General features: G+C 46.4%; 1 protein-coding gene across 1 annotated transcript; it reads left to right on the forward strand.

Annotated features, from left to right (window-relative positions):
- Positions 1–10,665: 10,665 nt before the first annotated feature.
- On the forward strand, positions 10,666–13,041 carry LOC124224137 (caldesmon-like). Its single transcript, XM_046636555.1, has one exon. The coding sequence runs from the start codon at positions 10,666–10,668 to the stop codon at positions 13,039–13,041; it is 2,376 nt and encodes a 791-aa protein (XP_046492511.1).
- Positions 13,042–17,340: the final 4,299 nt, after the last annotated feature.

Raw genomic sequence — 17,340 nt, forward strand, 5'->3', positions numbered from 1 at the left:
AAGACGGCAGAATGTTACAATGATCTTCCTGTGAATCACCAAAATGAGAGCATGTTCCTGCGACCCAAATCGAGGATTCTCGTGAAGACCGGAACCAGGAGGAGCTGCAACGAGGTCGTGCCGCCAATGTTTAAGGTAGAAGAGACGTGGTACAAGTTCACACCTAGGGCATCCGAAGCCAAGGTACCGCAGAAACTCAAGCCCTTGACAAACATGAATTGGAAATATAGTAATCCTGGACCCCTGGGATCAAGCGGAATTTACACTGAGGAGGAATTGCAAGAATTACGGGAACACATCATGTTTCCAGCAGAAAAACCTGCACTACTCGACACCATATCCAGAGGCGCCCGAGGCGAGACCATCGGGACGGGAACAATCAATATGTATAACTTGTTAGACGAAAAGACTCTAACGCGAATAGCAGAATCAACGGCAAAAAGACTATTTACTGGATTCACCACCTTCGGGAGTGTTGTCGGAGGAATATGGGGGATCTGGGCCGTGTGGGCACTGCTGAAATTCTTAATCGACACATGCATACATGGTTACACGCTCCACACAGCATATGGATGCAGTTACCACTTGATAGCCTCACTGTGGGACTCGGTGACGCATCTGTTAATGCACCTACGAGGACAAAAGACCGATCAACCAATGACGACTGACGCCCAGGAGCAGACGGAACCACTGAATAAAATAATTTACCACGTTCCGTCACAGTCAATTCACTTTCCAGAAAATCTAGACTTGAATTCTGACATAGAGTTGAAGAAGCTCGAGGAAAGAGCACAACAGAGAGCAAAAGATCTTAACTTGGTTTAGTGAACGCCGCTAAGATCTTTTACGGAAATAAAACTTATTTCCTTCAAATAAGGAGGGGGGTGTGACGTCCCCGGAAGAACGTCTACCATATATATATTTTTCCTATTATCATACTAAAACTGTTGCTCTCTTACCTCGAGTATACTACTATTAGCATAACACATACTTGTATTATACCTAAGATATAGGAATACATTATAATATCTCATAAGCGAAGAGCAAGGCAACATGGGGTACCCGGCAGAAAGCACCAGGCAGCAAGCCATATTCACAGTCGTGCTAAGAGGCCGCCATCTTGGCTCGCCCGCTCATCATATACTACACTATGAGAAATACACGCACATCGCGCTATTTAGGAATGTACACATACATATGCATACTCATAATTATCATGCCGTCTTATTACGAATGATAAAATAAACGATATAATAAACAATCGTATAAACTTACCCATAAATATAATATACTCATATATGTATTACATAAAAGGAGTACACGTCATCGACGCGCAAAAGGGAAACCTTATCCCTTCATCCGAAATACGCCTTCAGCAGGCCTACGTGACATTCCGCACGTCCAGCGCTCGACCACGTGCACTTCTTAGGAATAACCACATTTGTTAGAATAAATAAATAACTGTAACCAGAGCGGCCAGCGGGACTCGAAGCACTTAAACAAAGGTTCGTAGGCGAACCCTAACATAAACACCCGCTGAGCGTTCATCCTAGTAAAGATAAGATTTTGCATAGTTAAGATACGCTCTAGACTAAACAGCCCCGGACCTCGGTACAATAAACAGACGGAAGCAATAAATCGCCCAAGTACCGAGAAGCACTTAAGAGGAAACATCGACACGGCGATCCGATACCCGAGGAGAAACTGAGCCAAGCAATTCCAGCCCAGGCCGACGGACCGACGCCAACTCAGAACAAAGGCCAAGGGTCGAGCGGGAAAAACCTGTTCTACTCGACCCCCATAAACAGGGATGAAAGCCAGACCCGCACTTAGCCAGGGACCGGTTTACAACAGGGCCATAAACCAGACAACCCTCACAGCATGACGTCAGGCCCCAAACACGTGCAAGCAGGCAGGCAGCGACAAGTCGGCGCCGGACCCCGAACACGTGCACGCAGGCAGGCAGCAACAGGTCGGACCTAACGGGACTCCGCCAACAAAGAGCCGCATTCCAAGGCTCTGACGTCACGCGCGCCTACGTGACACCGAGCGCGTCAAGGCAGGCCAGCAGCGCGCGCACCATCGCCCCGCGCATGCGCACCAGGACACTCGAGAGCTGAGACGGTCGACGCTTCGCACCCTGGACATCACTTCTCATCCGCGCTTCAAGCAGACCAGTCGAGTTCTTGTAAATCTCTACGAGTTACACAGTTAGCTTGCACGTTTAGAACTTGTACACATTCGCTAGTTCTTGTAAATCTCTACGAGTCGCACAGTTGACTTGCACGTTTAGAACTAGTATACATTCGCTATAGCTTAAGCGCTCTGTTTAACGTAAACTCTTAATATACGCGACTAGAATACTAAACATTGTACCTTTTTCGAATTATCTGTAACAATATACTAAACACAAAGATTTATTTCATCGAGTTCTCATTTCTTGAACCTAAAACTAGAGTCAGTGAATAACCCAAGGTAATTCCCTTTTACCCACATTAACATTGGTTGTTAGCGGAGACGCTGACTTAATTAAGCTTGTAAAACTAGCTTTTCCAAGTTAATTAACTCCCACCCCTTTCTATATCGGTAGATGTCAAAGTCCAGTAAACGTCACGGTCGTAAGAATAGACATCGCGCAGGCCGACGACTACAGGCTAAGAAGCAAGCTATATTACAAGCCAGAATCAAACGTATCAACGGTCCAGTAGAGATCCTTCCGATCTATACACAACCTAGCTCTAACGAAGAATCGGGCTCTTTCTCGTCGCACGCATCCAGCCAACCCAAGGTTGACCACCCGTTCTCAACTCACGGGGTAGAACGTGAAGTCATACAGACGGTTACTAGAGTCAGCGAGGGGCTGTTATACGAGCAAATCGACATTAGGAGGAAGCTGTTCCCTGTACCAACCGTATACGACTGGGTAGAAGAGCCGGAAGTTATCGACCTGGACTCCGAACCAGAGACCATCTACCTCGACTAAAGGTAAGACGCTCATTTACGTTACCCCATATCATCCTAAACGACGAATATAATCCATAGCGGGGGCCCGGGTCCCTCAAATAAAACAGGGCTCCGTTATTGCAGTGTCGCTCCGCGTGCGTCAACGTTAAGAATTGTTTTTTTTTGTTGACTAGTGCGTCTGGGACGTCACAGTAGCTCGAAAATGTCTTCGTTTGTGGTGTCGGTCTCGTCTGTCGTATCTAACTCTAGTGTCTGTATGATCGCGAGTTCGGGGTCCAACGGGGCTGGATCCGTATCGTCGACCGGATTTCTGGAGAGGGCGTCGGCGTTCGTATTCGCACGCCCCTCCTTATATTTTATTGTGCACTGAAACTCAGCTAGGAGGGTCTTCCACCTAATGAGTCGTGCACATGGGCTTTTATTTTTATGAAACCATGACAAGGCTTTTTGGTCAGATATTACGGTAAATTCTCTGCCGTAGAGGTACGGTCTAAAGTAATTCACGCACCAAACTACTGCTAAAAGTTCCTTCTCGAACGTAGAGTAATTTTTTTCGGCTGATGTTAACACCCGTGATACGTACGATATAGGTAAATCTTTCCCAATTTCTCCCTGACTCAGGACACCCCCGATTGCATAACCGGACGCGTCCGTTGTGACCAGGAAAGGTCGCTCGAAATCTGGGTACTGCAGGATCGGTTTCTCGCATAACCTGTCGCGTAAAAACTCAAAAGCTGATTGGTGTTGTTCTTTCCATTCGAAGCTTTCCCCTTTTTTGAGAAGGTTAGTGAGCGGTTTCGCGATCTTAGAAAAACCCGGTATGAACCGTCTGTAATAACCTGCTAGCCCTAAAAATTGCTTGATGTTCTTAGCATTTTTGGGAACTGGAAATTTTTTCACGGACTCGATTTTCTTTGGGTCCGGTTCCACACCTACGTCGCTGATCACGTGTCCTAAGTAAGTAACCTCGTGTCTGAGAAATTCACACTTGTCTGGTTGTAAGGCTAGGTTTGCCTTCCGCAATCTACTCATTAATCGCGTGACTTTTCGCTCGTGTTCTTCTAAAGTAGACGCGTATATTACTATGTCATCCAGGTATACGAACAGCTCTATGCCCTGCGATCCTAACAACACTTGGTCCATTAGTCTCTGGAAAGTAGCTGGCGCATTCTTCAGCCCGAATGGCATACGCGTGAATTCATAATGCCCGTGCGGTGTCGAGAAGGCGGTTTTGGGAGCGTCCTTCTCGTCCATTTGTATTTGATGAAAGCCCGATGCTAAATCGAATACCGAAAAATACCGGGCATTCCCTAACTGGTCAAGGATTTCGGTGATGTTGGGCAACGGATATGCGTCACCTATCGTTTTTTCGTTCAATTTACGATAATCTATCACGATCCTCCATCTCTTATTTCCCTTCGAATCGGCCTTTTTCGGTACGATCCAAAGTGGCGAACTGTAAGGCGATACCGATGGCTTGATTACGCCATTCTGTTCCATTTCGGTCACCTGCCTAGCTATTTCGTCCTTGTGGACGGGCGGAAATCTGTATTGCTTAGTGTGCACCGGTAGGTCATCGGTGGTAGCTATTTTATGTTTCATGACACCTGTGCATCGGAGCTTGTCGTCCGGCAGATGAAAGACATCTGCGTTTTCTCGAACTATCCTGGCTACACTGTCTTTTTCCTCATCGTTAAGATGATCTAATCTCAATAATTTCGTAATAGTTTCGGAGCGTCTAGAGAGTTTCTCGTAGGAGTCAGTAACGTCTGTTATCGAACATTTGTTTATGGTAATGTGTTCGGTCTCCCCTAACGGTATTGCTTCGCTCGTATCCAACAGTTCTACGGTGGGGACTGGTATAAGTTTGTCCTCCTCCGTGGTGTTTACCGCGCGGATCGTTGCCCTACCTCCGTCATCCTTAACAATAGCGTTCCCTATATAGACTCCCTTGCAACTGTCAAGAAGGGGTACATATCCTTCTTTGATACTATCTTCACTAATTTTAATAGGGAAGGCTATGTTCGTACGCTTGGGCACGAGGACGGTTTCTCTATCATTAAAATAAACGGCTTTGTTCAGTACTTCGAGGCATTGGTCCGCGTAGTTAACATTGGCTTCGAACTGGGTAAGGAAAGCTGACCCTAGGATACCGTCACTTTTGATGGGAAAGGTATTCTCAACTACGTGAAAATCCGTTTTGAAACCAAACATTTCCAATTCCGTTGCTCCTAAACTATAGTGTGGTACGTCTCCTATTCCTATAATAGTGATACGCCTCTTGGGGTTCACTTTACGAAAGTCCTTTACATTAGAGGCCTTTACGATATTGGCCTCCGCTCCCGTATCTATCATGAAGTCTATTGCGGTTTTCGTATCTTTGGAATCTAAGTTTACTGTAGGTATTTTTCCTTTTAAGTAGAGGCAGATGGACCTGTTTCCACCTCCTCTGTCTCTATGGCATTGGCCCTTGTTACTCGGGGGCTGCCAGTGTTCCCCGAGGGCCCTGCTCCGTTTCCCGAGTTGTTTCGGCTAATTGTTTCATGGTATCTACGTTTACGGCATTCGTTGTATGAATGTCCTATGCTCTTGCAGTAGCTTGTGACGTCCCCGGAAGAACGTCTACCATATATATATTTTTCCTATTATCATACTAAAACTGTTGCTCTCTTACCTCGAGTATACTACTATTAGCATAACACATACTTGTATTATACCTAAGATATAGGAATACATTATAATATCTCATAAGCGAAGAGCAAGGCAACATGGGGTACCCGGCAGAAAGCACCAGGCAGCAAGCCATATTCACAGTCGTGCTAAGAGGCCGCCATCTTGGCTCGCCCGCTCATCATATACTACACTATGAGAAATACACGCACATCGCGCTATTTAGGAATGTACACATACATATGCATACTCATAATTATCATGCCGTCTTATTACGAATGATAAAATAAACGATATAATAAACAATCGTATAAACTTACCCATAAATATAATATACTCATATATGTATTACATAAAAGGAGTACACGTCATCGACGCGCAAAAGGGAAACCTTATCCCTTCATCCGAAATACGCCTTCAGCAGGCCTACGTGACATTCCGCACGTCCAGCGCTCGACCACGTGCACTTCTTAGGAATAACCACATTTGTTAGAATAAATAAATAACTGTAACCAGAGCGGCCAGCGGGACTCGAAGCACTTAAACAAAGGTTCGTAGGCGAACCCTAACATAAACACCCGCTGAGCGTTCATCCTAGTAAAGATAAGATTTTGCATAGTTAAGATACGCTCTAGACTAAACAGCCCCGGACCTCGGTACAATAAACAGACGGAAGCAATAAATCGCCCAAGTACCGAGAAGCACTTAAGAGGAAACATCGACACGGCGATCCGATACCCGAGGAGAAACTGAGCCAAGCAATTCCAGCCCAGGCCGACGGACCGACGCCAACTCAGAACAAAGGCCAAGGGTCGAGCGGGAAAAACCTGTTCTACTCGACCCCCATAAACAGGGATGAAAGCCAGACCCGCACTTAGCCAGGGACCGGTTTACAACAGGGCCATAAACCAGACAACCCTCACAGCATGACGTCAGGCCCCAAACACGTGCAAGCAGGCAGGCAGCGACAAGTCGGCGCCGGACCCCGAACACGTGCACGCAGGCAGGCAGCAACAGGTCGGACCTAACGGGACTCCGCCAACAAAGAGCCGCATTCCAAGGCTCTGACGTCACGCGCGCCTACGTGACACCGAGCGCGTCAAGGCAGGCCAGCAGCGCGCGCACCATCGCCCCGCGCATGCGCACCAGGACACTCGAGAGCTGAGACGGTCGACGCTTCGCACCCTGGACATCACTTCTCATCCGCGCTTCAAGCAGACCAGTCGAGTTCTTGTAAATCTCTACGAGTTACACAGTTAGCTTGCACGTTTAGAACTTGTACACATTCGCTAGTTCTTGTAAATCTCTACGAGTCGCACAGTTGACTTGCACGTTTAGAACTAGTATACATTCGCTATAGCTTAAGCGCTCTGTTTAACGTAAACTCTTAATATACGCGACTAGAATACTAAACATTGTACCTTTTTCGAATTATCTGTAACAATATACTAAACACAAAGATTTATTTCATCGAGTTCTCATTTCTTGAACCTAAAACTAGAGTCAGTGAATAACCCAAGGTAATTCCCTTTTACCCACATTAACATTGGTTGTTAGCGGAGACGCTGACTTAATTAAGCTTGTAAAACTAGCTTTTCCAAGTTAATTAACTCCCACCCCTTTCTATATCGGTAGATGTCAAAGTCCAGTAAACGTCACGGTCGTAAGAATAGACATCGCGCAGGCCGACGACTACAGGCTAAGAAGCAAGCTATATTACAAGCCAGAATCAAACGTATCAACGGTCCAGTAGAGATCCTTCCGATCTATACACAACCTAGCTCTAACGAAGAATCGGGCTCTTTCTCGTCGCACGCATCCAGCCAACCCAAGGTTGACCACCCGTTCTCAACTCACGGGGTAGAACGTGAAGTCATACAGACGGTTACTAGAGTCAGCGAGGGGCTGTTATACGAGCAAATCGACATTAGGAGGAAGCTGTTCCCTGTACCAACCGTATACGACTGGGTAGAAGAGCCGGAAGTTATCGACCTGGACTCCGAACCAGAGACCATCTACCTCGACTAAAGGTAAGACGCTCATTTACGTTACCCCATATCATCCTAAACGACGAATATAATCCATAGCGGGGGCCCGGGTCCCTCAAATAAAACAGGGCTCCGTTATTGCAGTGTCGCTCCGCGTGCGTCAACGTTAAGAATTGTTTTTTTTGTTGACTAGTGCGTCTGGGACGTCACAGGCAATAAAATTTCTGGTGGCAGCGGTGGGATTCGTTTAAAAATTGATTTTGTTAAAATCCGAATTCAACTAAAAATAATCGGTGCGAGTTATTAAAGACGAGATCCGCGAAAGTAGCAAAGACAGTGAACCGAACTTCGCAACACACGCGTAACGGGAGTAGCAAGAAAACTCACCTCAGCCGCAAAGAACGCGATCGGGACGAACGCACAAACTACGGACGGAATCGTGAAATAACGCTCGACAAATACAATAAAAGCGAATCACACGGGGACTGTGACGTCCCCGGAAGAACGTCTACCATATACATATTTTTCCTATTATCATACTAAAACTGTTGCTCTCTTACCTCGAGTATACTACTATTAGCATAACACATACTTGTATTATACCTAAAATATAGGAATACATTATAATATCTTATAAACAAAGAGCAAGGCAACATGGCGTACCCGGCAGAAAGCACCAGGCAGCAAGCCATATTCACAGTTGTGCTAAGAGGCCGCCATCTTGGCTCGCCCGCTCATCATATACTACACTATGAGAAATACACGCACATCGCGCTATTTAGGAATGTACACATATATATGCATACTCATAATTATCATGCCGTCTTATTACGAATGATAAAATAAACGATATAATAAACAATCGTATAAACTTACCCATAAATATAACATACTCATATATGTATTACATAAAAGGAGTACACGTCATCGACGCGCAAAAGGGAAACCTTATCCCTTCATCCGAAATACGCCTTCAGCAGGCCTACGTGACATTCCGCACGTCCAGCGCTCGACCACGTGCACTTCTTAGGAATAACCACATTTGTTAGAATAAATAAATAACCGTAACCAGAGCGGCCAGCGGGACTCGAAGCACTTAAACGAAGGTTCGTAGGCGAACCCTAACATAAACACCCGCTGAGCGCTCATCCTAGTAAAGATAAGATTTTGCATAGTTAAGATACGCTCTAGACTAAACAGCCCCGGACCTCGGTACAATAAACAGACGGAAGCAATAAATCGTCCAAGTACCGAGAAGCACTTAAGAAGAAACATCGACACGGCGATCCGATACCCGAGGAGAAACTGAGCCAAACAATTCCAGCCCAGGCCGACGGACCGACGCCAACTCAGAACAAAGGCCAAGGGTCGAGCGGGAAAAACCTGTTCTACTCGACCGCCATAAACAGGGATGAAAGCCAGACCCGCACTTAGCCAGGGACCGGTTTACAACAGGGCCATAAACCAGACAACCCTCACAGCATGACGTCAGGCCCCAAACACGTGCACGCAGGCAGGCAGCAACAGGTCGGACCTAACGGGACTCCGCCAACAAAGAGCCGCATTCCAAGGCTCTGACGTCACGCGCGCCTACGTGACACCGAGCGCGTCAAGGCAGGCCAGCGGCGCGCGCACCATCGCCCCGCGCATGCGCACCAGGACACTCGAGAGCTGAGACGGTCGACGCTTCGCACCCTGGACAGCACTTCTCATCCGCGCTTCAAGCAGACCAGTCGAGTTCTTGTAAATCTCTACGAGTTACACAGTTAGCTTGCACGTTTAGAACTTGTACGCATTCGCTAGTTTCTTGTAAATCTCTACGAGTCGCACAGTTGACTTGCACGTTTAGAACTAGTATACATTCGCTATAGCTTAAGCGCTCTGTTTAACGTAAACTCTTAATATACGCGACTAGAATATTAAACATTGTACCTTTTTCGAATTATCTGTAACAATATACCAAACACAAAGATTTATTTCATCGAGTTCTCATTTCTTGAACCTAAAACTAGAGTCAGTGAATAATCCAAGGTAATTCCCTTTTACCCACATTAACATTGGTTGTTAGCGGAGACGCTGACTTAATTAAGCTTGTAAAACTAGCTTTTCCAAGTTAATTAACTCCTACCCCTTTCTATATCGGTAGATGTCAAAGTCCAGTAAACGTCACGGTCGTAAGAATAGACATCGCGCAGGCCGACGACTACGGGCTAAGAAGCAAGCTATATTACAAGCCAGAATCAAACGTATCAACGGTCCAGTTGAGATCCTTCCGATCTATACACAACCTAGCTCTAACGAAGAATCGGGCTCTTTCTCGTCGCACGCATCCAGCCAACCCAAGGTTGACCACCCGTTCTCAACTCACGGGGTAGAACGTGAAGTTATACAGACGGTTACTAGAGTCAGCGAGGGGCTGTTATACGAGCAAATCGACATTAGGAGGAAGCTGTTCCCTGTACCAACCGTATACGACTGGGTAGAAGAGCCGGAAGTTATCGACCTGGACTCCGAACCAGAGACCATCTACCTCGACTAAAGGTAAGACGCTCATTTACGTTACCCCATATTATCCTAAACGACGAATATAATCCATAGCGGGGGCCCGGGTCCCTCAAATAAAACAGGGCTCCGTTATTGCAGTGTCGCTCCGCGTGCGTCAACGTTAAGAATTGTTTTTTTTTGTTGACTAGTGCGTCTGGGACGTCACAGGCAATAAAATTTCTGGTGGCAGCGGTGGGATTCGTTTAAAAATTGATTTTGTTAAAATCCGAATTCAACTAAAAATAATCGGTGCGAGTTATTAAAGACGAGATCCGCGAAAGTAGCAAAGACAGTGAACCGAACTTCGCAACACACGCGTAACGGGAGTAGCAAGAAAACTCACCTCAGCCGCAAAGAACGCGATCGGGACGAACGCACAAACTACGGACGGAATCGCGAAATAACGCTCGACAAATACAATAAAAGCGAATCACACGGGGACTCCACACGCTTGAGATTATTTCTATAAATAGGATAAAGATTCACACGCGAAACCAATATGCCTATCGAAACTAGAACAGGTAGCAAAAAGGAAAGCGGCGCATCAGTAGATGATAGCTTACAACTTAAATATACGGAGACCGATATAGAATTCATAAAACAGGAGGTTTCCAATAAGGAAAAGAGGCTCCAAAAAGAAAAAGAAGCGTTAGAGGAACGTCAAGCAGAAATAGATAAGAAGTCAAAACATCTTAGCGAACAATTCAGACAACAAGAAGCTGAATTAGAGAAAAAACAGCGCGCGATTGAATCGAGTAAAGACGCGGGGTTATCCGAAGAAGTTCAAAAGAAACTTGCCAGGCTCGCCGAGCTCGAGGCGAAAGAAATCGCGAACGCAAATACAAAAACGCAGCGGCACAACCCGACCGAGGGCCCCGCGCAAGACGTACCACATCCTACACAGCCAACAAAAGGCATAGTAGAAGAAATCAAATATCCTACGCAGTTCAAAACGAGCAAGGTAGACGATTCTAAAAATCCTGCACAGCTCTCCGCGAGCGTGACAGACGTTAAAATTAGGGACACTAACGAAGCGACGGGCCGTTCGAAAATGGATGAACCGCGGTTAGGTCCTGTAGAGGACACACAGCTGTCCGAACTCCTCCGTAGGAAGGCAGAAATAGATCGGGAAGTACAACTTCTCGTAGCGCAAAATTCACGCGGCACAGATAGGGCAGTTACCCAAAGCATAGAATTAGCCACAGACGCTACATTTAAGGAACCCGGTCCAGTGTGTACGCGGAGTAAGGATGAATTAAGGTTAGAAGCAGAAATTCTGCACTTCAAAAAGAAGGCAGAAAGAAAGAAAGGCGACTTAAGAAAATCTGTGGCGCCTCAAAAACCTAACCCTGTGGACAGTTACCGCCCTGATCCACTCAGCAGAGGAGCGATTGGTAGAAACGCCCTCAATTCAGAAAATGATCACATTTCAATAAAGTCAGTGGTTTCCGTCCCAACTGACGATGAAGATTTGAATTTAGAAGCGGAAGCGTTAGCTAGAGAAGCGTTGATCAGACGCATTCAAAAGGAGAACCGCGAGAAACTCAAAAATCTACGCGGAGGAATAGCAGGTCCGGACCTGGGACCTCAAGAATTAGGTGAGCCAGGCGTGCCGGAAGAATTAGTCCTCGATAAGGACTTGGAAATACAATTACGCGAGCAAGAGATTTGGGAGCGCGAATTAGAATTGCAGGAGCAAGAACTCGCGTACCAGGCCGCGTTAGCAGATCCGTACCGGGAGAGAAGGAGGAAATTAGCTGAGCGCGAGGAACAGTTAAAGAAAAGGGAGCAGGCCCTGAAGGATAAGATCTCGGGAATCACCCGCCCCCAAGTTACTCAAGTCGTTAACACCGTACAGGCACCCGTTCCTCCTACTCTGCCGTTAGCGGAGCAATCCATATCGGTTAAAGACGCGTTAGCGGTAGTCCCAAAATTTGACGGGAAAAACATCACCGTAATGCAGTTTAATCGGGCGTGCAAGAGGGCACTCGAGATGGTAACACCCAGCTTGGAGGGGTACCTCACGCGCCTCATCAGAAGCAAGCTCGCCGATCGAGCATACGCAGTAATCGAAGACGAGAGTTTTGCAACCCTGCAAGGACTCTTGGACAAACTCACGGAAGTGTTCGCGCCCATTAGATCCGCGAATCATTACCGTGGAGAGCTTGGTCAGCTGTATAAATACGCTGATGAACACGTGCTAGATTACATAGGGAGAACCCGCGACATAAAAACGGGATTAATAGAAGCGGAACGAAGGAAGAACCGCGAGCTAACCAATGCAGAGATAATCAGGTTAGATGAGGAGGTCTGCGAGGCATTTGTCGGCGGACTACCGAGCGACTGCCGGAATGCAGTATTGATCAAAGGTTACTCCAACCTGAAGACAGCCTACGAAAGGGCTATAGATGCCAGCAAGGCATTAGAATTAGATAGAGATCGGGCTAGGAGCCGCGGCGCGAGCAGGGCCGAGAGTAATAACGCAGAGCCGTGTAAACATTGCGGCCGTAGTAATCACCTAACCGATCAGTGCCGAGCGATTAGGAGACCCGCGGTAAGCAGACCCGTGGAAAATAGAGAATCGTGTACGCTGTGCGGGCGGTCGACCCACAGCACAGCAAATTGTTACAAGAACAAACCGCCGTCGAGTCAACAGTCGACAGCGCGAAATACCAACGTAGTCGAATGTAGCTACTGCAAGAGCATAGGACATTCATACAACGAATGCCGTAAACGTAGATACCATGAAACAATTAGCCGAAACAACTCGGGAAACGGAGCAGGGCCCTCGGGGAACACTGGCAGCCCCCGAGTAACAAGGGCCAATGCCATAGAGACAGAGGGGGTGGAAACAGGTCCATCTGCCTCTACTTAAAAGGAAAAATACCTACAGTAAATTTAGATTCCAAAGATACGAAAACCGCAATTGACTTCATGATAGATACGGGAGCGGAGGCCAATATCGTAAAGGCCTCTAATGTAAAGGACTTTCGTAAAGTGAACCCCAAGAGGCGTATCACTATTATAGGAATAGGAGATGTACCACACTATAGTTTAGGAGCAACGGAATTGGAAATGTTTGGTTTCAAAACGGATTTTCACGTAGTTGAGAATACCTTTCCCATCAAAAGTGACGGTATCCTAGGGTCAGCTTTCCTTACCCAGTTCGAAGCCAATGTTAACTACGCGGACCAATGCCTCGAAGTACTGAACAAATCCGTTTATTTTAATGATAGAGAAACCGTCCTCGTGCCCAAGCGTACGAACATAGCCTTCCCTATTAAAATTAGTGAAGATAGTATCAAAGAAGGATATGTACCCCTTCTTGACAGTTGCAAGGGAGTCTATATAGGGAACGCTATTGTTAAGGATGACGGAGGTAGGGCAACGATCCGCGCGGTAAACACCACGGAGGAGGACAAACTTATACCAGTCCCCACCGTAGAACTGCTGGATACGAGCGAAGCAATACCGTTAGGGGAGACCGAACACATTACCATAAACAAATGTTCGATAACAGACGTTACTGACTCCTACGAGAAACTCTCTAGACGCTCCGAAACTATTACGAAATTATTGAGATTAGATCATCTTAACGATGAGGAAAAAGACAGTGTAGCCAGGATAGTTCGAGAAAACGCAGATGTCTTTCATCTGCCGGACGACAAGCTCCGATGCACAGGTGTCATGAAACATAAAATAGCTACCACCGATGACCTACCGGTGCACACTAAGCAATACAGATTTCCGCCCGTCCACAAGGACGAAATAGCTAGGCAGGTGACCGAAATGGAACAGAATGGCGTAATCAAGCCATCGGTATCGCCTTACAGTTCGCCACTTTGGATCGTACCGAAAAAGGCCGATTCGAAGGGAAATAAGAGATGGAGGATCGTGATAGATTATCGTAGATTGAACGAAAAAACGATAGGTGACGCATATCCGTTGCCCAACATCACCGAAATCCTTGACCAGTTAGGGAATGCCCGGTATTTTTCGGTATTCGATTTAGCATCGGGCTTTCATCAAATACAAATGGACGAGAAGGACGCTCCCAAAACCGCCTTCTCGACACCGCACGGGCATTATGAATTCACGCGTATGCCATTCGGGCTGAAGAATGCGCCAGCTACTTTCCAGAGACTAATGGACCAAGTGTTGTTAGGATCGCAGGGCATAGAGCTGTTCGTATACCTGGATGACATAGTAATATACGCGTCTACTTTAGAAGAACACGAGCGAAAAGTCACGCGATTAATGAGTAGATTGCGGAAGGCAAACCTAGCCTTACAACCAGACAAGTGTGAATTTCTCAGACACGAAGTTACTTACTTAGGACACGTGATCAGCGACGTAGGTGTGGAACCGGACCCAAAGAAAATCGAGTCCGTGGAAAAATTTCCAGTTCCCAAAAATGCTAAAAACATCAAGCAATTTTTAGGGCTAGCAGGTTATTACAGACGGTTCATACCGGGTTTTTCTAAGATCGCGAAACCGCTCACGAACCTTCTCAAAAAAGGGGAAAGCTTTGAATGGAAAGAACAACACCAATCAGCTTTTGAGTTTTTACGCGACAGGTTATGCGAGAAACCGATCCTGCAGTACCCAGATTTCGAGCGACCTTTCCTGGTCACAACGGACGCGTCCGGTTATGCAATCGGGGGTGTCCTGAGCCAGGGAGAAATTGGGAAAGACTTACCTATATCGTACGTATCACGGGTGTTAACATCAGCCGAAAAAAATTACTCTACGTTCGAGAAGGAACTTTTAGCAGTAGTTTGGTGCGTGAATTACTTTAGACCGTACCTCTACGGCAGAGAATTTACCGTAATATCTGACCAAAAAGCCTTGTCATGGTTTCATAAAAATAAAAGCCCATGTGCACGACTCATTAGGTGGAAGACCCTCCTAGCTGAGTTTCAGTGCACAATAAAATATAAGGAAGGGCGTGCGAATACGAACGCCGACGCCCTCTCCAGAAATCCGGTCGACGATACGGATCCAGCCCCGTTGGACCCCGAACTCGCGATCATACAGACACTAGAGTTAGATACGACAGACGAGACCGACACCACAAACGAAGACATTTTCGAGCTACCTCCGGTCACGACCGAAATGACAGGAGACCTATTTACAGTAGATGAAAATTTCTCGCTGGTGCATTGCGTAGCTGAGGACCTGCATATGGGAGCCGGCATCGCAGTGCAATTCCGGGAGAAATTTGGTAGACTTGACGAACTGAAACAACAGAACGCCAAGGTAGGTGAAGTGGCTCAGCTTCAGGTGGGCAGGCGGTTCGTTTATTATCTAATAACAAAAAAACGTAGCAACGATAAGCCTACGTTGAAAAATCTAGAAAAAGCCCTGATTCAACTCAGGCGCACGTGTAAAAGAAATGCAGACTATCGTCTCGCGATGCCCAGGATAGGTTGTGGTCTTGACAAACTGTCCTGGAAGACCGTAATAAAACTAATCAACAAGGTGTTCAAACAACCTTTCAAGATACATATATACGCTTTGCCTCCACCCAACGTTGAGACCACTGAGCCAACCTCGACAGACAATCGGGAAAGTTCACCTCTGGGACAGTTCGGAAACGAGCCGCCCCAATATCAAAGCACGGGTTTAGACCCCATAGTCGAAACGATGGAGCAGGAGAAAGGGGGGGACACCAGTAGAATTTCCCTTCCGGAAGCGTCGACGAGTTTAGATCACAGGGACAAAGCCTTTGACGTAATAGGCCAGGACACCCCTGTAGAAAATCAAGCAACCGATGCTGACGAAGACTCAGATTCAGGTTCCGAGCACAGTAACGAGCATGAATGCGTCGACAGCGACGTAAGCGACTCCGACGAAATCATAGAACCAGGTTCGCAGCCCTACGAGCTCGCTGCAGACCCCGAATTAAAGATCACTAGGAGTAAAGAAAACTTGTCAATTCACAAAGGGAACGTGGTCTGCTTCGTCTCGCAGCAAGGTGAACCTATAGACCGCGGAGCGCACGATCTATTCAGTAAATTCAAGATACCAAAATTAGAGGATTTAGCACTAGGAAGAGCTAGGCTAATGCAAAAGGACAATAGAAACATTATATGTTTGCCAATCAAAGAATCAACAAAAAGGCACCTCGACAGAGAAATATTTAAAGAAGCTCTGGCATCTCTGTTAGACGTAATTATGGAAATAGAGTTAGCAGAAATAGCACTAGCCAGAACAGCATTCATAGATAATATTTCGTGGAAGGAAATTTTAAATAGGATAAAAATCGCACTCAGCGATTGTCCTTGCACGCTGACTATTTACGAAGACTTAATTCAAACTCCGGCGGAGGAGCTTAGGGCCGGAATTATTCAAGAAAATCATGAATCTGCGCTAGGGGGTCACAAGGGCGTGACCAAAACTTACCGTAGAATTAGGCAAAAGTACGCATGGCCGAATATGAAACGCCAGGTACAAGATTATATAGGCAGGTGTTGGCAGTGCGCCACTAGGAAGCTCACGCGAGTAAAGCATAAGCAACCAATGGTAATAACAGATACTCCCGACGCTGCCTTTGAGAAAATCTCCATGGACGTTGTGGGCCCTCTGCCCATTACAGAACGAGGAAATAGTCATATTTTAACAATCCAAGACCTCCTCACCAAATACTCGCTAGCAATCCCGTTGAAAGAAACCGACTCGGTGGCAATCGCTGATGGCTTAGTAAAAAACTTCATTTGTATCTACGGCGCACCCCGTCATATCCTCACGGATCAGGGCGCCAATTTAACTAGCTCACTGATGAAGGCGATCACAAAGCGATTTAGAATAACACAAAACAGGACCACAGCTTTCCACCCGCAGTCAAATGGTTCGATTGAAAGGTCACACCACGTTCTAATAGAATATTTGAAACAGTTCGTTACGGACAAGAACGACTGGGACGAGTGGCTAGAGTTAGCAATGTTTTCATATAATACCAGTACTCATGAAAGCACAAGGTTTTCACCGTACGAATTAGTGTTCGGCCGAGAGGCAAGAGTGCCCTCGAGCTACGCAGCAATAGAAACCATATCAGATAGGACGTACGAAGGCTACTTGTTAGATTTATGTAAAAATCTCCATGAAATACAGACTCTCGCAGCAGAGAATTTAACCCAAGCAAAACACAAGTATAAACGTTACTATGATAATA

The sequence above is a fragment of the Neodiprion pinetum genome, unplaced genomic scaffold, assembly GCF_021155775.2.
Source record: "Neodiprion pinetum isolate iyNeoPine1 unplaced genomic scaffold, iyNeoPine1.2 ptg000101l, whole genome shotgun sequence".
Lineage (NCBI taxonomy): Eukaryota > Metazoa > Arthropoda > Insecta > Hymenoptera > Diprionidae > Neodiprion > Neodiprion pinetum.